Source organism: Gastrolobium bilobum, unplaced genomic scaffold (genome assembly GCF_033153095.1).
Source record: "Gastrolobium bilobum isolate Gb01-03AN ecotype WA unplaced genomic scaffold, APGP_CSIRO_Gbil_v1 utg1221, whole genome shotgun sequence".
NCBI lineage: Eukaryota > Viridiplantae > Streptophyta > Magnoliopsida > Fabales > Fabaceae > Gastrolobium > Gastrolobium bilobum.
The window spans coordinates 1473510-1497530 of NW_026897257.1; the positions used below are offsets into that span (position 1 = coordinate 1473510).

General features: G+C 32.9%; 2 protein-coding genes across 3 annotated transcripts; one reads left to right on the top strand and one right to left on the bottom strand.

Annotated features, from left to right (window-relative positions):
* The first annotated feature begins 8322 nt into the window (after window positions 1-8322).
* Window positions 8323-11052, top strand: LOC133305387 (probable xyloglucan endotransglucosylase/hydrolase protein 23). The gene is made up of 3 exons (XM_061505598.1): window positions 8323-8795; window positions 8913-9106; window positions 10647-11052. Exons 1-3 carry the CDS (start codon window positions 8535-8537, stop codon window positions 11032-11034), a joined length of 843 nt encoding a protein of 280 aa, XP_061361582.1. The 5' UTR covers window positions 8323-8534; the 3' UTR covers window positions 11035-11052.
* Window positions 11053-14052: 3000 nt separating this feature from the next.
* LOC133305364 (uncharacterized) lies at window positions 14053-16929 on the bottom strand. Of its 2 annotated transcripts, XM_061505564.1 has the most exons (2): window positions 15340-16929; window positions 14053-14361 (listed from the first exon to the last, which is right to left on the bottom strand). In XM_061505564.1, the coding sequence occupies exons 1-2, from the start codon at window positions 16798-16800 to the stop codon at window positions 14350-14352; spliced, it is 1473 nt and encodes a 490-aa protein (XP_061361548.1). In that variant the 5' UTR covers window positions 16801-16929; the 3' UTR covers window positions 14053-14349. The 2 variants fall into 2 exon arrangements, with proteins under 2 accessions (XP_061361548.1, XP_061361547.1); XM_061505563.1 differs by lacking the exon at window positions 14053-14361 and having other exon boundaries at window positions 14372-16929.
* Between the last annotated feature and the right edge of the window lie 7092 nt (window positions 16930-24021).

The window sequence follows — 24021 nt, forward strand, 5'->3', positions numbered from 1 at the left end:
CAGAGGCATCCACGCTACTAGCGTGGGACTCACGCTAGTAGCGCCAGAGGTCAAAAACAGGCAGAAGCTACCACGCTACTAGCGTGGAATTGACGCTAGTAGCACCAGACTCTCAAGCAGTCCACGCTTGAAGCGTGGTAACCACGCTAGTTGCGTGGAGCTCCAAGATTCTTAACAAAAATCCCACGCTCACAGCGTGGGAACCACGCTAGTGGCGTGGGAGGTGCGTCAATCAGCATTAAATCCCTTTTAAATCAGAGACAAGATTGCACTGAGATTGCGACAAGGATTCGATCAAGATTCTACACAAGGTCAAAGACTCTATAAATAGAGACTCAGACCTCAAGAGAAAAAAACTTTTGCACGGGAGAAATTGCGAGCAACAGGAATCGGAGCAAGCTTTCGGTGACTGAAGATTCAAGATTTCTTCTTCCATTCTTTCCGGTTATTATTTAGTTTTATGAATTCTTTTGAATATTTTGAATTGTCAAACATGAATATGTCTGGCTAGTTTTTTTATATTGTGGTAAGGTTCACAACCCTTGATGTGAACCCCTTGTAGTTTGGTTAATTTTATAGTTAATTATTTCAATTGAATTTATTTTATCATGTTCTTCATCCATAATTCTTTTAGAATTGGCCACTCTATTAGGATTGCGAGGGTTAGGGTTTTCAATAGGAATATTGGGATTCTAATTCCTGATAAAGGGTAAAATAACTGTTCATGTATGCACTAGGGATATGCTACATGAACTACAAACGTGAAAAATTCACTGGGCTAAAAGATTAACTTGAAAAAGAATTTCTAAGGGATTAGGATTCAAATAGGGTTAGTAAAGTTAAGATCACTAAGGGATTAGGGCTTAACTAATTAATTATAGATGGTGAATTGTTTGATCCATTGGGTAATTAAATATAAATATTAATCAAGATTACAAGGTGGGGATCGGAAATGTGTTGGCGTCCTTTACTGCAATAGTTTCTTTTAATATTTTTCTCAAATCTCAACCTTTTACTTTAAAGTTTTCAAACTTCTCTTTGAATTGTTCATGAAATATTGAATAGTTCATAATTGTCACAACACAATTACTTCAAAAATCAACTTTTGTCCATCCAATAAGAAAGGGATAGTTAAATTAAATTTGGTGCCTCAATCCTCATGGGACGATATTCTTACTCACTTTTTATTACTTGGTACGATCGGTGCACTTGCCGATTTTACGCAACATGCTTCTTTAAGTTACGTGTGAGAGTATCTGACGCTGAGGTCAATATTTAAGCTAGTACATTTGATATATGGAAAAATATATCTACCCAAGTATTAAGTTCCTGTTTTTATATAGTGATCAAGTAACTTCTTTGAAGTCTAGATGACCGTCTCAAAATGAGTTGGTATCAGATCCTTTGTAGTTATAGTTTCTGTTTTTGTTTGATGAGAGGTTCTCAGAATGTCGGTGTTGTCCCAGGAATGCTTGTTCGCAGACTATTGATTACAGGTTGTACTAGAACTAGCTCTATGTCATACTCCTACGATCAGAGGCGGATCTACTTGCATTAGAAGGGGGCAAGCGCCCACCCTTAAAATATGATGCAAAAATATAAAAATATTTTTCTCCTAAAATTCAAATTTTCCCAATTTAATTGAGGGGTAGGATATTGTAACAATCAATTAGGGTTACTACCAATCAATTTTACCGTTATATCGATGATGTTGATCCAACGGTTATATTTATTTCTATCTTTGTATGGTTATGATTCCCCATATTTAATACTTTATATTTTTTTCACCTTTGTATGATTATGATTTCTCATATTTAATGTTCTTACATTAAATATGGAGATCATAACCATACAAAGATAGAAATAAATATAACCGTTATAATCGATCTATTGGTGAAATTGATTGGTAGTAACTCTATTCCATACCCCTCGTATTCTACCCCTTTAATTCCCCTCCTATTTTATTTTCCTGTGAGTTTTTTTTTTTCTCTCCTTCACCTTCATTATCTAAACCTAACATCAGAGAACTCTATTCCATACCCATCGTTTGCATCTACATACTGATTCATCTCCTCTCAAACCTCCTCGAACATTTGCTTCTTCGTCCATCGTCAGTCCAGTTGAGTCGCAATTCGTCCATATCTAGATCTAAACCAGACCCAGACAGTCGGCAACTACTCGCAAGTCACGTTTAAGACCAGACCCAGATCTATATGTACTTGAACTTATATATTAAGTGCCCACCCTTCATTAATTTCCTGGATCCGCCACTGCCTGCGATTCTTTCGTAAAGACTATTTAACAGCTTGCATGTTAAATTTGTACCCAAAGGACGGTTTAAGCTTAATTCGTAAGGGGTAAGAGCTTATGGATCACAAATAATTTGAGTTGGGCCTTTCAAATGGTCCAGAACGTCAATGTTATGAAAGTTACATAGTTTTGTCTTATCTCATTTACTTACGGAATCAACAATAAATATTTTATCAACAGATAAATTTGTCTCTACTTCCGTCGTTAACAGAGAATAATTATAAATTCATAACTAATAAGAGGAGACTTTTTTCCATCACTAATTTTTGATAAACCTTTAGTTCATTTTGTTTTTATAGACTAAAATAATAAGAATTATCAAGTTAAATGAGTAAAAACTATGGTTTTGATATAAAAATCATGAACTTTATAAATTATGAATTAAATAATAATTATTTGCTATTTTGAAAGGATTTGATGATAAATGAAGTCAAATATGAAGATTGGATAGATGAAGATCAAAACTAGAAGATATGAGAATCTATCTAAAGAAAATCAAGATAAATCAAGTTGTTGAAGAGGAGGCTTAAGCCGCCACTTCGAAGCTTAAGCCCCCTAAGACTTCAGAATTCCAATCAAAAAGCAATTACCCACTGTCTGAGGGTGCTTAAGCCCCCAACTTAGGGCTTAAGCGCGAGCCAAAAAGAAAGTTGTTGTTCGAAGAGCGCGCTTCAGTGCACTCCAGCGCGCCACGTTAAAATTCCATGCAATTATCAGCAGGCTTAAGCGCCTCAGAAACCCAACTTAGGCCCATTAGATGTATTCACTTAGGGGACGGATTTTTGGCCAATAAAAACACATTTTGGGTCAAAATCAATTAGTTTTTGATATTCTTGGAGAGCTCTTGGAGGCAGAGGGAACGCAGAGATTCCTCGATTCATGTTTGTGAGCGGCGGAGATGGATCAAAATCAAGTTTTCACTGAAGATATTGAAGATTCACCAATCAACTATGGAGCTTGGGGAAGCTTTTATATTTTCTTTCGTTCTTGATCTTGCTATGTCTGGCTAAATCTTTTAGTAGTTAGGGTTAGATGGAATTCAATTAATCTTTTATGTCTTGAACAATTTTTTATGTTAATTTTCCTTTTTATCATAAATGAAATTATCTTTTCTTAATGCTTTATATGAGCTTGAATCTTATATATTGATCTTAGGTAAATGCATGACAATAGGAGTGTTGGTGCATGATCTGTATATGATAATTTCATCGTAAGCTTTATGATTCTAGGGATAGACATAGGGTTTGCGTAATCTTGATATTCTTGAATTTAATGCTTGCTTTCTTGGGGAATAATCGGGGAACTAGGGTACTTGCAAGATTGTAAAGATTTAGGGTAACAAGGGATTGAGCCCTAATTACATAAGAAAGAATCGATTAGATTGATATTAAGGACGATTAATTTAAAGAAGGAATTCAGACATAATCGAGAGATTGAAGGAAATCGAAACTCTAGCTACGTTTTATTTACATCAGTTAAATCACATCATTAAATTCTTATTTTTTAATTCTTGCAATTAATTAGTTTTAATATCTTAAATTTCAAATTCAAATTCTGTTCCAAATACAATTTCGATTGTCCAACTTAAGTTGCAATAGTGAATTAATGCTTGAGTATAATCCTCGTGAGAATGATCTCTTATTTAATCATTATATTACTTGTACGACCGGTGCACTTGCCGTGAGCACAACAATTTTCATCGCTAGTCAATGTTTTTGTGGCGGTAGGTGTTTTTCCCCACGAGACTAAGGCAAGTCGCCCTTGCCATAAGTTCTCAATGCCTCCTTTGGATTAGCCCACACTAAAAAGGTCCTTAACTACCCCAACAACAATGAAACTCAGCGCTTGGTTGCCTTAGACAAGGGGCAATCTTTTGAACTCTAATCTCTGACTCAGGCAACAAATCACAGGGCCCACAAAATTGATAAAGGCCTCGTTGTGATGGCAACATTTTTTAGAAGCTTGCTATAGCTAAATTGGATCTCCACATAATGAACAAAAAATAATAATAATAAATCTCATATTAATAAAAGGGAACAACATATTTTTTAAAGGGGAACACTTTCCTTAGTACTAGGAAATTCTCATATCACCCATGAGTCTTATTGACAGAAGAGAATTTTCAATTATTTGCTCTGTTATTATTGTTTGGGTATTCTTTTTTATCTGATTAAGTATCAACATTATGAATCTTACAACATGTTTTTGTCACTTGAACCAACCAATGACTATGTTTGTATCTCAATATCGAAAAGAAGTTTCTCTACGTTGTTTTTACTTTTTTAACAAAGCAGCATGCGAGATTAATTTTAATAAGCTATTGTTGGAATAGCCGACCCCAACTTGCTAACGGATCCCGATTTAATAATTAAATTTACACAACCAAAGGTGAACTTGCATATTTTCTATTAACTAGCCAAGTTTTCAATTATTTGCTATGTTTTTGTTTGTGTGGGGTTTCTTTGGTATCCAATTCTTAGTCTTCTAAATGGAAGACAGCAGTATTACTAATAGCAACCAATGACCATGTCAATCAATCTACCATTTTTTAACTTTATCTTTTGTAAGCTGTTGATGGGATAGCTTACTTCAACTTGATAATGAGTAGGAAATTCCAAATTCAAATGTTTCTTTTCCAAAATCGTTGTGTATCTCCCAGTTATTAACAAATAAATTTGAATGAATATTGCACATTGAATTGATCTTGATATGTATATAAATAATTATTTATACATTTAGAAACATGATTCTTCGCCCTGCCGTTTTGCGTAGTTATTAATTGGTTGCTGAATTATTTATAAGAAACATAGTTACCAGAGATTGTGATATATGGGTACGGCAAAAATGACCATTTCCACTCATAAAAGGGTTAAATTATCTTATTTGCAACTGATATTATCAAGAAGGCCGGATGAGAAGATTTCAAAAAAAAAAAAAAAATTACGTGCGGGCCATTTTCTGCATAATTATTAGGGAAATATAAATATTATGTTGTAGGAATGGATTTTTTATCCTGCAATTTTTTTTTTAACTATGTACTACGAGTAAACATAATTAAAATATTAAAGTTGCTAACGTAAAGGAGAAAGAAAAAATAACTTTAATATTATGACTATATAGTACTCATAATACATAGTTAAAAATGATTGCAAAATGTATTATTGCAGGACATTTGAGGAATCCTAAAATATTATGGGGTATTAGTTTCTCCTGATACTAGAGAAATTTTTTCTTACAAATTTACAAATTACATTAAATACAACTAGTCAGACTTCAATCAAGAGTGTATGACTAATCAGACAGTGTAGTTTGTAAATTTGTATGGAAAAAATTTATCAATATAACCTTCCTATTTTTTGCTGATTCCAAAACTTATGGGACCCACCTAATAAAAAATGACTTTTTATGATGTTTGCTCGAAGATTATTTTTTCCATGCAATATATCCCAATTAGTATTCTTGGGAGCAAGAAACTACTTTTGCTAAGAATCTAGTGCAAAATACAACGGCAACCACTTTTCCTTGTGGTCCTGTCCCTCCATAAAATTGGTGTCCCAAAACCTAATACTGCCCATTTTTCTGGTAGAAATTCGATGCATTTGAAATGACCCACCAATTTTTTTTATTCACATTTCGCACTATGATTCGAATTCTTTTATGTGATCTTTTGATATGAGGTGACTGGATTTAGAAAATTATATATGATACGACAGAGCAATAATTTTTTTTTTCTTTTAATATAGTCGGGAATTGAATTCATTTTAGCACCTATTCTCAAATATTGATTGGTGAGAAAGGGTTAAAAAAAAAAAAAAAACAGGCAATTCCAACGGTGACATTCGCGTGTAAAACAAGTCTAATTCTCTCGAACTTGATAGCATGAAATATAGGTAACAAAGGTCTTCTAGTTAACCTGAATGATGTTTATTTCAAAACCTATATATATATAATATGTATACTATACACACCTATATATGGCGGAAGTTTGAAACGATTCTCATTAGTTCACACAATAAATAAATTTAGAAAGCACAGCCTCGATTAAGTCACAACTCTTAACTCGTACGAGACCAGAAGAAGGAAATGGTCCTAGCTAGGAAGCGTATGTGATATTCCACTTCTAATAAATATGGTGACGAATATATACTTTGTCCACAACCAGCTTTGCACGAAAGCAACATTTGATCAGCCCCTAAGACCCAATTGTAGTAGAAAGCTAATATGATGAAACAAGTAACAACTCATTTCTCTACCTTCTCCTAAGTCCACAAGAGCCTGTGATTCCTTTTATACCGTAATAAATATACGCGGAAACACCTGTGTAATCCATTGAAACTTTCCATTCAAAAATAACTGTCGTTCGTACGTCATGTTTGAAACTTCCTGTATGCCACTTGTTCTACAACATGATCACTAGCCCATAAAAGCTGAGTTAGTGATCTAACTAACCCGGGAGGGGAGCAAATAAACATCAACATGTAATATGGTGCCATCATAATCATGATGGATTAATGGTGATAAATATATATATATATATATATATATATATATATATATAGGAAGTTACACAATCATTATCGTTTATTTGATTATCAATGGTTACGATTTTCTCACATGACATGATCATGTTAAATTAGACATGAGAGAAATAGATCTTATCTCTCCAACTACCCATTTTCAATTTTCACTTAATTAATTAACAATAAGTGGAAGCTTATCTCTCTAAAAAGTGGAAATAGATCTTCTTATGTGAAAAAAAAAATATGACATTGTCATATGGAAAGATCACAATCCTATAAAAGTGAATTAACGGTTATGATTTTATAATTATCTATTTCAATATTTTTTCTCTCTCTTCCTTTATTATCATTGATCCACCTTTATATGATTATGATTCTCTTTTTTTTTCCCTTATCCATAAAAAGCTATGCATAATCCAGGATAGGAGCGCGTAATTTTATGATATATTTATGGAGAAAATATTTGTCTTTTTAAATGACACACTCTCACAAAGAGGTGAGACTCGCACCTTTATATTTTTTTTATTCACTCTCTCTCCTCCTTTATTTATGAATTTCTTTCACTTAAAATCATACACATTTTTTTCGTATATTTATTAGTTCCCCACTAAGTTAAAATAGGTTTGATGTTGGACAGAAAGGTGTTAAATAAGGTACTTCCAATTGGGAAAAAGCAACAAATAAAGGCATATATTTATTGATAACACCTAGTAATTTGGCGATTCTTGAAACTATTAATTAAAAAGAAGACTACTATAACCCAGACAGCTGCCATTTGATTTGAAGTTTGAAAGCCACTATTTTCAAATGGCTATAGAAAAAACTTCGGGCCCATTTACGTACACCTGCAATATCATATTTTTTTTACGAGTTTGTAATTTTTAATATAAATATCATAACTTTTATTTTATTTTATGAATTAGTATATTTTTTGGATCACTGGCGTGGCTAGTTACGTACCCAATTCCCGCTACAAGATTTCTCCAAACAAGTCATTCTCTAGTTCCATCGGGATACAAACTACATGCATGGATCTCACCGCTTTTCATTAACTGATGTACACACTTTTTTTTCTTTTTCTTTTTACGTGCTCTACCTCAATTTTCTACGTGACTTTGGCATGGAAATCCTTATAAACACACCACCTTGCTCATCGGAGCACACGTATGGAATAGCTGTACTCAGCATCCTTCAAAGTTCAAACACTATAGGATAAGAGTCAAGAGTTCCATCTCATCCTGTTCAGATATACAAGTTACAAACTAACCCCAAAAAAAAAAAAAAAAAAACTTGTGTATGATATTACATTAGTATCCAAGTAAACCCAAAAACTTTTTATTGGGAACCCAAATAATTCGAGAACACTGGGATATATATCAATCCCTTATTAGCTGTCATGGTCCCCACACTCAGCTAGTCCGCCACCAAAGACAAATCAACCCATATCTCTTTTGCACATAACACGTTTGTAATATTTTCCCAACGACTTTCACCCCCCCCTCCAAACCCCAATGAACCTTCACGTTCATAATTGCCGCCTCCTCTTAATGCACTCCGTATATATAGTTTCACAACTTTGCATGCACTTCAATATCCTCACCAAATTCTCTTGGCTTTTTTTGTCCCTCTCTTTCTCCTTAAAGTTGTTTGCTATTTGCCAACCAAATTAATTAAAAGCAAGCATACCCATCATCACTACATGAAATGGTAAGTAAGATAATTATTGGCCTTCTACTCATAGCCTTTGCGGTAGCCACCTCTGCTGGCAACTTCAACGAAGACTTTGAGATAACATGGGGTGATGGTCGTGCCCAAATCCTGAACGATGGGCAGCTTCTCACCCTGTCCCTGGACAAATCCTCTGGCTCTGGATTTCAATCCAAAAATGAATACTTGTTTGGAAAAATTGACATGCAGCTAAAGCTCGTGCCTGGTAACTCTGCAGGAACCGTCACAGCATACTATGTAAGCGTCCTTGCTTGCATGTGTTTCTTTATTAATTTCTTTGCTTTGTCAAAGGTTTAACATGATCAAATGGAATTAATCAAATAATAACTATGTATTTGCTTGTAATTGCTGCAGCTATCTTCTCTTGGGGATGCTCATGACGAAATAGATTTTGAATTTCTGGGTAACTTAAGTGGTGATCCTTATATTCTTCATACAAACTTATTCACACAAGGGAAAGGGAACAGAGAACAGCAGTTCTATCTATGGTTCGACCCCACCAAGGACTTCCACACATATTCCATTCTTTGGAATCCTCTGAGCATCATGTATACCTCCTCTCTCTCTTATGGCCCGCTTCATTGAATAAAATGAAAATTACTTCATATTTATTTGTTTATTTATTATAACTTAATCTAAGAAGTTAACATGGAAAATAATAATACTTCATTAACTGAGAAATGAAAACCATATTTACTCCCTTATTTCTGCTATTCTTCGAAGGGTGTATTTGAGAGTCAATATTAAGAGGAAAATGGAAAGTTTTGCATATGTTTTCTTTTTCTATGTAAGTTTTTAAAAATATGTGAAGGAAATAAGAGATTTTTGTAAAATCCTTCAATAATTCTCTTACCCTTAAAATCACCCTTCAATTTGAGAGGTTTGAAAAGAAAAATATAATAAATTACTTACACCGCCCTTATTCTCTTTCTCAAATTTTTTGATTTTCCTTTTTTCTTAAAATTATTTGAATTTATTTGATAGAAACTATTTATTTAATATTTCCAATTACATTATTTATTAAGATAAGTGGTTTACTTTTATATATGTCATTTATAACTTTTTTATAATTTTCATTTAGTTATAATGTGAAATAGACAATTTTTTAAGGAAAAAATTAATTTTGAGAGAGATAAAATAATTTTTAGAGGAAGAAATATTTTTTAAATGTGAAAATTACATAAATAATGTTTTTAGAAATTTTAAATTTAATTTCATTTGTGAAATATAATAATTATATTATTTTTTAAGAAAGGACAAAATTGTAAAACTATATCATTAACTCTCCATTTTTCTCCTTTATTGTATATATATATATATGGGGTAAACATTTCTGCAGCCACTTTAATTAAGCTTATCTACAGCTATCCTTTATAATTATGTTCTCTCGGGAGAACATATTTTTCCTATATATATATATATATATATATATATATATATATATATATAGGGTTTGCATCTATCATGTCACATGACTCACAAAAATTTCCTACACACACAATATTTTGTGGGGTCCGCATTTTTTGAAGCAAAATAAAAAAAAAAAAATTAAGGCACACAAAACGAATCTCTATAACATTACACAATTACTTTTCCTACAACATAACTTTTATAAGACCCATATATATGTATATGAGTAAGGTTATACTTACAACCTTTTTTTTACAACCATATCTTAACACTGTTGATTTTCGTCAATCAACGGTGATCATTTATTGTGAATTAATAATTAATTATTGAGTTTAATTTGCGAAAATCATAATCGTTGATTGGCAGAAATCAACGGTGTTAAGATATGGTTATAAAAAAAAATTATAAGTATAATCTTCCTCATATATATATATATATATATATATATATATATATATATATTTGGTACATACCTTTATTATATTTTTAACTTCCAAAAAAAGGACCCTTCATTTTTCTTCCTCTGGCTCTCCCTCTCCCTCCAACTTACCAAACACACCTTAATTCTCTCTAATTTTAAAATGTAACTATAACTAGAAGATAACTTAATTTCATGAATGACTTAATTTCAATTTCCAAAAAAAAAAAATTACTTAATTTCCCTCATTTACATATCAGATTCTCTGTGGACGGGACACCCATAAGGGAGTTCAAGAATTTGGAATCAAAAGGCATTCCTTTTCCAAAGAACCAAGCCATGAGGATATACTCTAGCCTTTGGGATGCAGATAATTGGGCCACAAGGGGAGGCCTTGTGAAAACGGATTGGAGCCAAGCTCCATTCACTGCCTCCTACAGAAACTTCAACGCTGAAGCTTGTGTTTGGACTTCATCTTCAGGGTCCTCTTGCTCTTCCAACGATTCTAATTCATGGTTGAAACAGTCACTGGATGCAACAGGGGAAGCCAGAATTCAATGGGTGCAAAAGAACTATATGATTTACAACTACTGCACTGATACTAAGCGCTTCCCACAAGGCCTCCCTCCTGAATGCTCACAAGCTTGAAAACAAAACTTTCATTATTATAAAAGTTTCCCCACAGCTCATAAGTTAAACTTTTTTTTTTTTTGTGTTGTACAAATTAATAAAAAGACTATTATCCTTCGTTTATATTTCATAATATACTTTTTATGCACTCCATTGTATGTAGAATAGTATGCAAAAGAGATTCATTGTAATTTTGGTTATTAATAAATTTGTTTGAGAGAGTCATAAATTGAAAAGGAATTGTGGACTATACCTAATATACGGTTGTTTTCTTCCTGTTCTTCTTCCTCCAAAGGTCAGAGGTCAAATAAAATTCTTAGAAGAAGAAACAGAATGGAATGTATAATGACTGAATTAAAAATCCCTTTATGTTTTTGCTGGGTCAACAAAACCTCAGGTTCATGTTTAATTGGTAAAGACGTTTGCTTGGTTGAATTTTTTTCTTTCTTTTTTTCTTCTCTTGGTTTAGTTTAACCATATATATTAAGGGTTTTATTAATCTCATGTCATAGAGATGAACTTGTGGGCTCCACCATCTGACAAAAAAAATAAAAATGGCAGAGTGTATAGAAGATAAATTTGATGACTCTATTCATGGAATATGTCTGGGGGAGTTAATTTTCTGAACGCCTATTTTGAAGTTTTGATATTAATATTGACCAGGGGTGGACTCAGGGGGTGCTAGGGTAGGCGGCCGCTCCCCTCAAAATTTGAAGAAATTTTTTAACATAAGTTATTGCAAGAAATCTCCATTTTTTCTCTCCATTAATGTGAAGTTGTGTTCTCCTACCGCAAAGAGTTTATAAAGCTTCTTTATATTCTCAGGTCTTATATCTATTCAAACCCCTCTAAATCTGATTGCAGTTTCAACTTGAAACTTACAGTTTAAACTTATATTATGCTTAGATGTTAGCACAAATCTTCCTATCCATGAATAAAAATAAGAAGTCCAAGAGTCTTATGAAAGAATGAACCTTATTCTTTCGATCCCTCTCCTTTTCTGATGATTCGTGACAGAGAGGAAAGTGAGGGGCAGAAGGATTTTGGTGATTGTGCTTCTTGACAATCTGTCTCTTCTAATTTATCTTTGGCTTTTTTTTTTCTTGTTGGGCTAACAGTGAGTGAATAGAAAAAGAGGTTAAGGAATGAGAGAGGTCTGCTCTGAATTATCTATTTAGATTATAGCAATTAGTACATATTTTTTTGTGAAATCTAAACCTCTCTCTTCTCTTTTTCTTTGTTTTCTTTGCATAAAAAGTTTTCATTTTAGGGGTTGAAAAGGTGTAGTTTTTTTCAAATTGATAGTAGATTTTACGGTGACATTTTTCATCTCTCTCTCTCCTTCTTCCTCTCTATAACAAGTTAAAAGATGTATTTATGAATTATGTTCTCTGGATTGAGGTTTCGGCCTCCCACATATTGTGGTTGAAAAGAGGAACAAATATTTAATTTTTCGTATTTTAGCCTCTCATATATTATATTTGAAGAGAGAAACAAATATTTAAATTTTAGCCCCCCACAGAAAAAATTCCTGGGTCCGCAACTGATATTGATGAATGGGTTATATGATGAAATGTATCGGCCTAAACCTCCCTCGTTGCTGCTAACTGCTGTGACTTTGATATATGTATTTATTTATTTTTAATATTTCTTATGTTGTAAAAAATGAATTTATCTTCTATATATACATAAAAGTGTGTGAGGCCATACGAGTAGAAGAGAAAAAAAAAATAGGTCTCATATATTTTTATGTGTGTAGGAGATAAATTTATCTCCTATAACATGAGAAACATTAAAAAAAATTCAATCAATTTGATGTAACTTTAAATTTAATTTCTAAAATCACATAAAATGTAGAGTTACGAATAAAATGCACGAATCTATAGCATTTTTTTTAATATCTCTTAAAAAGTAGTAGACATCAAGCACAAATTATGTATTGATTTTTTTTAATTACTTGAATAAAATCATATGCACAAGACGCAATTCAATGAAAAATATATATTACAATACGTAAGTTATATGCATTAACCACAAGTAACACTAAAAGTCGTGACCGTAATATTAATTTGACTGGTGACATTACTCGATTGCATTAGTATAAGTTATAACTCATGGCCACGATTTTAGTCATGCAACTTTTTTAAAAAAAAAAAAATCAGAGAATCATGTCTCAAACATTTAATATTAAAAAATAAAACTATGACAATTTTATTATTTATTTATTTTAACAAAACCCCGACCACAAAGTTAGGTGAAACCCATGACTTTTATCCAAATTACATAATTCTAAAAATTAAATTTCAAGTTAGGCTAGATTAATTAAAAAAATAAAAATTGCACCAGTCTTAAAAAGAAAATAGTCATTTTCTCTCCATCTTAACACAGACTATAATAACAAGTTAGCAGAGTATACACACAAAATAAAAGAGAAACAAAAAGACGTTGGATACCTCGCAGATTGAAAAATAAAGTATAATTTAGCTCAATTTGTGAGAAAGGACTCCAGTTTGCTGGCATATTTTCCTAGCGTTTTGCCTCGAATCCAATCATACTTTCTTCATAGTGAAAAAATAAGTTAAGGTTCCATGCACCCGGAAACCGGAAATGATTCATGATCATAATCACAATACAAGTGAAACCTAAAATTGTGAAGAAGTAAATCAACTTTTTTGACCCCGAAAAACAAATGAAAAAGAGAGACAAAAAAAAAATAGCCATTAGTTTTTTATTAGATCACCATTCAATAGGGAATTGTATTTGATTGTTCACAGGAATGCAAAAAATCCACCTTTCTAGAAAAGAACGAATATATAACTTCTGCTACACATTGAAATATACATCATGCGTGGATAAAAAAAAAAAACAATTCACGCCCAAAGAAGGTGGATTCCAATCCTGAGTAGGGCACCTGTTGGTATTTACCCAAAAAAAATAAAAAAACTTTTACGTGAACAAATTAAACAGGCAATAAAAGGGTGATCGAGCTCAGGATTGAAATAACTCAACTTGAATTCAAGTATCATTAACATTATATTAAATATAAACGACGAAAGTGATAAATATAAGCTTTTCCTACATCTGAAACTCTACTCAATTGCACCAAACAAATTATTTTCCTTACGGTGACCTATTCTTATGTACACAAACAGGATTTAAGAAACATCTATAAGAACAGCAAAATTGACTCTCAAAAGATCTCAAAATTACATCAGGAGGCCAGAGTACCGCACATCCAATTGGCCTACTGTTCCTCCTGTTTTCCTAACACATCACGCCAGATGCAAACACGGGTTGATCACAATGGCACCAGCGCTTTTCTTTCCACAGACCCTATTGACCTCCCTGTTAATCATCAGAAGCAGGGTATCATTCAAATAACACCAACACAATGCAAAGCAAAGGACCATCATTCTCAATTTCCCATCTACCTTAAACATAAATACCAGCAAGTAGAGCAACTGATAATCCAAGACTCATTCACAAGCCTTCATGCAAGAAAGGCAAATCCTTTACTGGCTATTAAAATCTCACAAATTGGCGCTTACAAAGCTCAAGTTTGAAAAATAACCCAGTATGCATAATTCTCAACAATTCAAGATCCATTCTCTTAAATCACTGTAAAGGTAATCATGCCAACAATGTAAAAAGTTTGAAAAATGAATTATGCTGTCATACTCCTCAAGTGATGTCTCAATACGTATCATAAAGATAATCCCACAGCTTAAAGGCCAGGAATTTGGAGACAAGTTTTTCATTGAAAGCATTCAAAAATCACATCCTTTGGATTATCATTTTTCAGCCACAGAAAATAGGTCATCACCAAGCATTTAAAATTCATTTCATTAAAACAAAAAATATATGCTACCAAGACATGACATTGAAAAGTGGATGAACCACATATTAATCAACATCGCAACCTTGAGGGCATGGTCTCTTAGCTACAAGTCAATTTGCTTTTCACTTGGTGCAGAAATCAATTATCAAGATAAACTTTGAAGAATTTCACAATAATAACTGAAAAAAGGTATGACAAACAAGTCATGAAAACATCCTCCCATAACAACATCAAGGAAATCATGCAGAACGAGATTTTAATTTCTTCAGGCGTTTGACAGATGCGGAAACACCCTTTATTGCCTTCCTGGCCTTCTTCAGTTTCGGCTTTTTGGTAGGGGGAAGCATCTCCCTGATGGGACCTGGGGGAACACCCTTTTTGAGTGCACTTCCTCTGGGTGTAACAGAGGGAGGAATTCTCAAGCTCTGAGGAGGTAAAGGACTCTGTGGCTTCCAAACCAAGTTATTTTTCATGGAAAATCTTACCTTCTTTGTACTTTTCTCCCCACTCTCTGCTACTGCAGTGTCTTCATCATCCCCACCATTCAAATCAGAATCCTGAGATGCCTTTCCTATTAAATTCTTTGTTCTCTTTCTCTTCTTAGATACAGTTCCGGTAGATGTAGCTTCAGGTGTATCACATACACTTGCAACTCCATCCTCCAAACCTGCTTCGGCAGCAACCTTCTCGAACTGCTTTTGGAGATTCGAAATCACAGTTTCGTTCAATGATATGGTGCCCTCGTTATTAACTTGTTCATCATTTGAGCTTCCACCGTTTTCACTGCCTATATTTTCATTTTCATTCTCAGCAGTGTTCTTCTCGGAAAACAAATCAGATGCATCACTCTTCTTCTTCTTATTCTTCTTCTTCTTCTTCGCCTTCTTGCCACCATCAACAGAGTCTTTTTTATCCTTCTTGCATTTCTTCAACATCTTACCATTAGCAACAACCTCAGCAGGTCCTAAACCACCTTCAAAAGCATCTACCTCCATGCCATTCGCAATGGGAACCAAACTCGGCACTTCATCTTCATCCTGATCACCAAAATCAGGAAAGGAGAACGAGAACTCAAACCCAGAAGACTCTGCATCCTTCTCAAGCTTCAAAAACTCCTCATGAAGCCCAAACAACATCTTCCTATTCCCCTGACAGCACTCAGGAGAAGAACCAAGCTCATAAAACTTACTAGAAAACCCCATAACCAATGCAATAGTTCCAAGAACAACAACATCATCACCAGAATCAACCTCACCCCCAGCCTTCTTAACCTCCAACAACCTCTTCCCCATTTTCAGAAGCACATCAAACAAACCAGACTTAATCTTCCCAAACAAGACCTTATCAGGCAACTTGCCCATAGCAGAGAAAAAAGGCTTGAAAAGCACCTCAAGTAGCTCCGATTTAAGATTAAGGGGAAGGAAAGGCCTAAGTTCTTCGATAAAAACAGTGGCAATGTGGTAATTAACACCATTTCCCTGCAACTTATCTTCAGCAGAGAAAGTGGCCTCATCTAAAACATCCATGAGTCGCTGGGCGAGTTCCAAATCCCACGAATTCTTCTTGAGAAGAGAAAAGAACTTGGAAATAAACCTCCGAATGAGAAGATAGAACTTGTCTAACCTGAGGGCGTCGATCCCGGACCACTCACGGCGCATTGTGAGCAAGAAGGTGGAGAAGTACTGAACGGAGAGGCTGAGATCGACGGCCAAGAGGAGCGAGGAGAGTCGATCGATGAGTTCAGCCTGAAAGACAGGCTTATCGGCGTGCCAGACGCAGTAGAAGAGACCCTTCCAGAGCTTCTTGATGTCGTCGTCGGGGAGCTGATGGGACTGAGAGGGAAGCCATGACTTCATGAGAAGTCGAAGAGCCTTCTCCCTTATCGACTTGTCACAGCAAGCTAGCTGCTTTATCAGTGACCGACCAATCACGGAACCACCGTCCATGGAGAAAAACGATGCACAAACCCTAGGTACGTTTGTTCCCGACGACACAAACAGGGATTCTAAAGCTACGTTTTGGGTTTAAATTCCGATTGGAAACCCTAAAAAACGCTCTCTTTTTTATTGGCTTAAAAAAAGTTACAATTTGCAGTTCTTTTTTATTTATTTTTTTGTAAACAATCTTCAGCTCTTAAATATAAGTTGAGAAAAGGAGACGGCTAATTGATTTTTGGGCCGGATTGAGCTAGGTCCAAAATAGTTAGTTAATAAGATTTTTTATCTCAATCTTTTTTTTTAAATCCTAACGAGACTCATAGATTTAAAATATTATTTAGTATTTGAGGGATTTTAAGATTTTCTTAAAAGATTTTTTTTACAATCAAAATTTCATAATATTGGATTTTAATAGAATTTATAAGATTTGAAAGGATAATATAGATTTATAAGATTTCAAAAAACTATATGAATTTTTAAGAAACATTCAAAATTACAAGAATCAATAAAAAAAAATAACATAGAAATGCAATGATATTAATAAAAAAAATAAAATCTAATATAATTTTCTCAATTAATAAAACATAATATAATTTTTAATAAACATTCAGAATTTCTAAACAACAACTCTCCAGATATCTAAAGTTATACCAGTATCCACGATTAGAATTTTCTCATTAATGCTTTTGGGTTTGACTAATGGGTTGAAAATCATCTTCTTCATTTGATATCAGAGCTATGTATATATGATTATAAAATCTAATTTTTTTATTTATTAAAATAATTCTAAATTTGCATATAGAACCTAAAGTTCGTGACAAAATTTCGTTTGGAATTTTTTACAATTGATCTTGGAAATCTTGGGATTTTTGATCTACATGATAAGAGTTTTGTAATCATATATCATATGTATATTTTCATTAAGTATTCTAAGAAAATTTCAAATATGAATTTTTGGATTTTATTTCATGAAACTTCAAAAAGTTTTTTAAATTATTTTCAATCGATACATTAAAACCTTAAATTGCTTTGGGGTTTTTGAAAAACAAGTTTTTAGTTATCTATTGACAGAAAAATTGTTTGAAATCATTTCTTATAGAGAAAGAATTTCGTTCATGAATATGTTGTTACGAAATATAGGGTTCATATTATGAAAGTTTCAATCTTTCTTTAAATTGATATTGTTTCATTTATGTAAAATGAAAATTGGTTTGAGGGTTCTAGTTCCCTTGTTATTTTTCCATTGTTTTATGTTGTTTTTAATACAAAAATCACATATTTTTGTGTCAAGAAAAATCGCGACTCATTACTTGAATAATATTTTTTTAAACTTTAAAAGCTCCCAAAAATTGCTAAAAATTCTGCTGTCTTTGATATGGATTATATTAGAATCTTGTTGGTTTGTTATTTTTTGGTTGTTTTGTGATGAAAATCACTTAAAAATCTATTATTTTTTAGCTTTGATGAAGCTCCGGGTTTCGAGTAGGTCAACCCGCCAAAAGAAGAAAAAAGACACTACAATAGATAAATCTCAAGAAATCCTAGGGGTTAGGGTGAGATTTTGATAGAGACATTCTATTTATATTTCTCACTAAAAAGTCTCATGAAATCTACACCAATAGAAAACAAATTAAAATCGTCAGATTTTTGAATACCATAAGATTGTTTTTTCTTTGTTTAGGATTCTGATTGAATACCAAGGTATTTGGACGTACTCTAAAATAATCTTTTAAAATTCTAATCGAATAACACGTGACTTTTTTTTAGTCTTTTAAAATACTAATTGAATACCAATGGATTTGTTTGTCCAAAAATAATCTATTAACATCATTTGAAATCTCAATCCAATACATCCCTTAGTTTTAGCATTTTAACTTGTGTATTACTCGTGCGATGCACAGGGAAAGATCAAAAAGTTTGTCGACGACCATCGTGGATTAATTTATAAAAGAAATAACGTGTCACTATTTCTCTCTCTATATATATATCTATATATATATATATACATATATATATATATATATATATTAGTGTATTACCAGTGCGATGCACAGAGGAAAAAAATCGATTTGTTTGTCTCGTAAAAATTAACGCACATTGTAAAAGTATACCGCTGTATTTTATGCAATTAAGATAATGAATGGTCTTCTAGATTACCACATTTTACTTGAACTATATATGAAGTATTTGTTAGGATATTAAATGCACTAACTCAAATATTTGTCAACTTTACAGGTACAAAAAGTTGAATTAGGTACCTCAAAGTGTTAGTTAGAAGCAACGACCCACCGGATTGAGCTCATTTTGTCATCTCTAACTGTAACATGGTTTGTTAGACAATAAATATAGGAGGAAAAAAATGTGTTGGCGGGCTAACCCGTAATATTGTTATATTATTACCTACAAATCAGCGAAAGGGTAACGGGAGACCAGAGAAAGTGTAAAGTATTGTGAATTAAAAGGTCACAAAACCATGAGAGACAAGTAATTGTGAATGATCAAAGGATAATAAGTATCATAAAAAGGAGATCATGCTTGTGATAAAAGTAATGTGGTAAAGGAACACACTTGAGGATTCTTGGGAGCGGGAGGATGAGATTCTCCGACTGTGTCCTGAATTAGCGGATAAGTATGAGTTAATTTTGCGGATAAAATTCTAAAAGTTGGGGTGAGTATAACACCTCACATTTCTAAAATTTAATATTTAAAATATTAAGTGAGTATTTAAGTGAAGGATTAATGAAAATCCTGAAGATTAGGCTAAAATACAAAGAAAGGACAAAATGGTAATTAGCCAACACGCAACCCTAGGAAGATAAAAATTGAGTAGAGGTCTCAGATGGTAAAAATAACCCTGGAAATGGATTCAGAACGAAAAATTGAGTGGATAGGCAAGTTTCAGAAAAATCAGTGAATAGTGTTTTTCGCGGGTAAAAATATTGCGTTATGATTGCACCGTAAAACGTGCCAGTTGAATTTTGAGCTCTAGGTTTCAAATATGAGTTAAAAATGGTCTATTGAGTTAGAAAATATGTTTGTTGATAAAATTTGATGAAAGTAAGTCATTTTGGGGAAGCGTGCCAACGGCGCGCGCAATAGCTTAAAACAGTGTTTTCTCCGAACGAATGGAGGACTCTGAATTCATCTGATCAAGCCTAATTAAAGGGGAATAGTTAATGTTAAAAATTAGAGTTTCTAAATAGGCTTTGAATTTATGGACGTTTAGTGGCATCAGAGGAAAATTCAAATGAGTTTGAAATTGCGTGAGGTGGCGGTGGGACCCACCCCACTTAAGCCACATCATCCTAGGACACTATTCATCATCTTCTATTCCCTCCTCCTTCATGAAACCCGCAGCCCCTCCCCCAAAAACCTCATTTGCATTCAAAATTTCATTTCACCATAACTTGATCATTTCTTAACCAAATCAAGTGATTTTTGTGTTGAAATTAGTTGGAAACAACCTTCTAAACACATTGGTACCACTCTTGAGCCTTGAAACCATGTATTTGGGGAGATCCTTGGCATTTTCAGTTCTGAATTTGTGAGGAAAAATGGAGGTTCATGGAGTCATTTGAGCTTCCATTGCTTGGAGGAGTCTTGGGTTAGCATTTAGCCTTGATTGTGAGTGTATTTCCATCCCATTTACATGGTTTAATTGTAGTTTATTTTCATGAACCCTACACCTTAATTTCATGATTAGTGATGTTAGGTAGCTCAATTGGAAAATGTGTATTAGATGATAATGTCTTAGAATGATATGTTAGAGCTAGAAATGTCATGAAAATTATGAAAATTTAACTTAGAAATTTTGAGGAATGTCATGACTTTGAGTTTTGAAATTTTGTTGCGCTTTGATTGGTGAGTTGTGGTGTGATTATATGATGATATAGTGTGATTGGTTGAGGTGTGAAATGGTTGAAATTGATTGGAAACCCCTTTGAGTGTCATAGGACACAATTCGACCCTTTGAGGAAAAATGAGTGAATTGATGTTGAAAAATGATTTGGATGATGATTTGTGTAGTAATATGGTACTTTTTTTTTTGTAAATAGTAATATGGTACTTAGATGGGTTGTGTGGTGGTTGGAAAGCGTTAGAATCAATGGAAAAATAATAACTTGTGTTAGGGACCTAAATGAACCTAGAGTGAATTATTACGCAAAACGATGAGTAAAAGACGTAAAACGTAAAAACGACACTTGAATTGGTCTTATGGCAACCTAAGGATGAGTAATAAAATGAGAAAGAAAATTTAGAAAAATAAATCTCCAAATAACACTTGAATGGCCGAACCATCAAGGGAGGATGGGGAAGATTTTGTGAATTTTGCGTTTTGACGTTATTTGACGCGTACTGATGGCTGTACGTGATTGTATAGGTTGCCGTACGTCGACTTGAATCCCGAACCTATTATATTTCAAGAAATCTAATAGAGAAATCTATTTATATTTCAAGACACTACAATAGAGAAATCTCAAGAAATCCTAGGGGTTAGGGTGAGATTTTGATAGATACATTCTATTTATATTTCTCACTAAAAAGTCTCATGAAATCCACACTAATAGAAAACACATTAAAATCGTCAGATTTTTGAATACCATAAGATTATTTTTTCTTTGTTTAGAATTCTGATTGAATACCAAGGGATTTGGACGTACTCTAAAATAATCTTTTAAAATCCTAATTGAATATCACGTGTCTTTTTTTTAATCCTTTAAAATCCTAATTGAATACCAATGGATTTTTTTGTCCAAAAATAATCCATTAAAATCATTTGAAATCTCAATCCAATACATCCCCTTAGTTTTAGCATTTTAACTTGTGTATTACTCGTGCGATGCACAGGGAAAGATCAAAAAGTTTGTCGACGACCTGCGATGCACAGGGAAAGATCAAAAAGTTTGTCGACGACCATCGTGGATTAATTTATAAAAGAAAGAACGTGTCACTATTTCTCTCTCTCTCTCTCTCTCTCTCTATATATATATATATATATATATATATATATATATATTAGTGTATTACCAGTGCGATGCACGAAGGAAAAAAATCAGTTTGTCTGTCTCGTAAAAATTAATGCACATTGTAAAAGTATACCGCTGTATTTTATGCAATTAAGATAATGAATGGTCTTCTAGATTACCACATTTTACTTGAACTATATATGAAGTATTTGTTAGGATATTAAATGCACTAACTCAAATATTTGTCAACTCTACAGGTACAAAAAGTTGAATTAGGTACCTCAAAGTGTTAGTTAGAAGTAATGGCCCACCGGATTGAATCCATTTTGTCATCTCTAATTGTAACATGGTTTGTTAGACAATAAATATAAGAGGAAAAAATGTGTTGGCGGGCTAACCCTCCAGTTTGGCGAGTGGGGTTGGCCGGTCCTCCAGGCCAAGCCCATTTTGCCACCTCTAACTATCAGCATTTTATATCAACATGTAATAAATGAAGAGTTGTCTCTAAATTGACTTTTCTTAAGTGTGTGTATTTGTGACATATATATTAGATGAAGAGTTGGCAAATATTTGAGTTATTACGTTTAATATTCTAACAAACACTCAGCCACACAAAGACGTGTTTGTTAGACAGTAAATGTGTTGGCGGGCGGGGGAGGGTAACCCGGTTGGCTACCCCTAACTGTCAACATTTTATGTCAGCATGTAAAGTTTTTATATTTAAAAATAATAAGTTATGCCTAATTTAAATTTTAAAGTCACATATAATTTTAAAAAATAAATATAATTATAAGTGTAGTTTTACTTTGGTTTTAAGTATATATATTCAATTATTTGGTTTTATTTTCCAAAAAAATAACTAGTATTACTCCATAATTCGATATCATGACTATTTTTTTTATTGTAATTGTACTAACAAGTTTTGTGGGTATCACAAAATCTATTGGCATTACAAAATTTTGAAAATTTTAGAGTAAAATTTTAGAAGACATAACATTTGACTTGGGTGTCCGAATCATGTGTTTTTTTGTGCTATTTTTTTTTTCATTTGGAGATTTGGTCCAAAAAATGTTTCTTTATGCTTTGTTTGACATATTTTATCCTTGTGAGATGATGTTATTTAAATTTTTACTTTCAAATACAAACAAAAAATCCTCTAAGAATTTTCCAATGCGTAGCTCTCAAAAAACTACGTGGAATAAAAAAAAACACTTGATTCATACACTCAAGTCAAAAAAAATAGTCTTATGAAGTTTTACGATTATTTTTTTTTCACTAGATTTTTTGGGTCAAACAAAGGTATAAGTTATATTTACTACCATTTTTTCTTACTACTTCTTAATACTAACTTTGTTATTATTTGATCAAAATCAAATCAACAGTTACAAAATAACATTAAGTGAGAACCGTTGATTTGATTTTGATCAAACGATAACAAAGTTGGTAATAAGAAGTAGTAAAAAATAAATAATAGTAAGTATAACCTCCCTCCTCAAACAAGTTTCTATAGTTATATACTCATAATATTGTACTCGACTCGAGTAACCCGAGGAGGAGCTTTGTGGGTATCACAAAACCTATTGGCATTACAAAATTTTGAAAATTTTAGAATAAAACTTCGGAAGGTCATAACTTTTGACTCGAGTTTCCGAATCAGGTAATTTTTTTTATTTCACATAACTTTTCGAGAATTAAGCATTGAAAAATTTTCGTAGAAAATTTGGTCTCATTTACTCGAGTACATGACCCATATACTCGAGTATATTGCGTGGAACAACAAATACTCAAGTATCTGAGTCCTATACTCGAGCGTAAACTCATGACACTTGATTTACTCCAGTATGAAGGTCACATACTCGAATATATAGGCCTGTCAACAGTCAAATATGGATGATGTTATGTTTAAAGAAAATGTAGTATTTTTGAAATAGTTTAAAAATGGAGACAAAATAATATTTTTTTTATATAATTAAAAGCACAACGGTGAAAAAAAAAACTGAAATCTTTCCGTTGAAGAAAAACTAGAACGAGCCCAGCAGGCTTGGCTTAGTTGGTATTAGACTATTAGGGGGCGTTTGGTACACGTCATTCTTCAAGATTTTCGGGAAACTGAATTTTTTTAAATTTTAAATTTTCGGATATTATCGTAAACTGAACGTAAAAATCATATTTTTGAAAATTAAGATTCCTGGATATTATGTCATCTATCATCATCACTCATTATTGTATTATGTCACGAGCTTCTTAAATTAATAGATGTGTT

What these genes read in the sequence shown, in the direction of transcription:
- LOC133305387 (XM_061505598.1), top strand. Translation starts at nt 8,535, where the DNA reads ATGGTAAGTAAGATAATTATTGGCCTTCTACTCATAGCCTTTGCGGTA. An exon ending in GAACCGTCACAGCATACTAT is followed by an intron (nt 8,796 to 8,912) that starts GTAAGCGTCCTT and finishes TAATTGCTGCAG; the next exon opens with CTATCTTCTCTTGGGGATGC. An exon ending in TGGAATCCTCTGAGCATCAT is followed by an intron (nt 9,107 to 10,646) that starts GTATACCTCCTC and finishes TTTACATATCAG; the next exon opens with ATTCTCTGTGGACGGGACAC.
- LOC133305364 (XM_061505563.1), bottom strand. Translation starts at nt 16,800, where the DNA reads ATGGACGGTGGTTCCGTGATTGGTCGGTCACTGATAAAGCAGCTAGCT.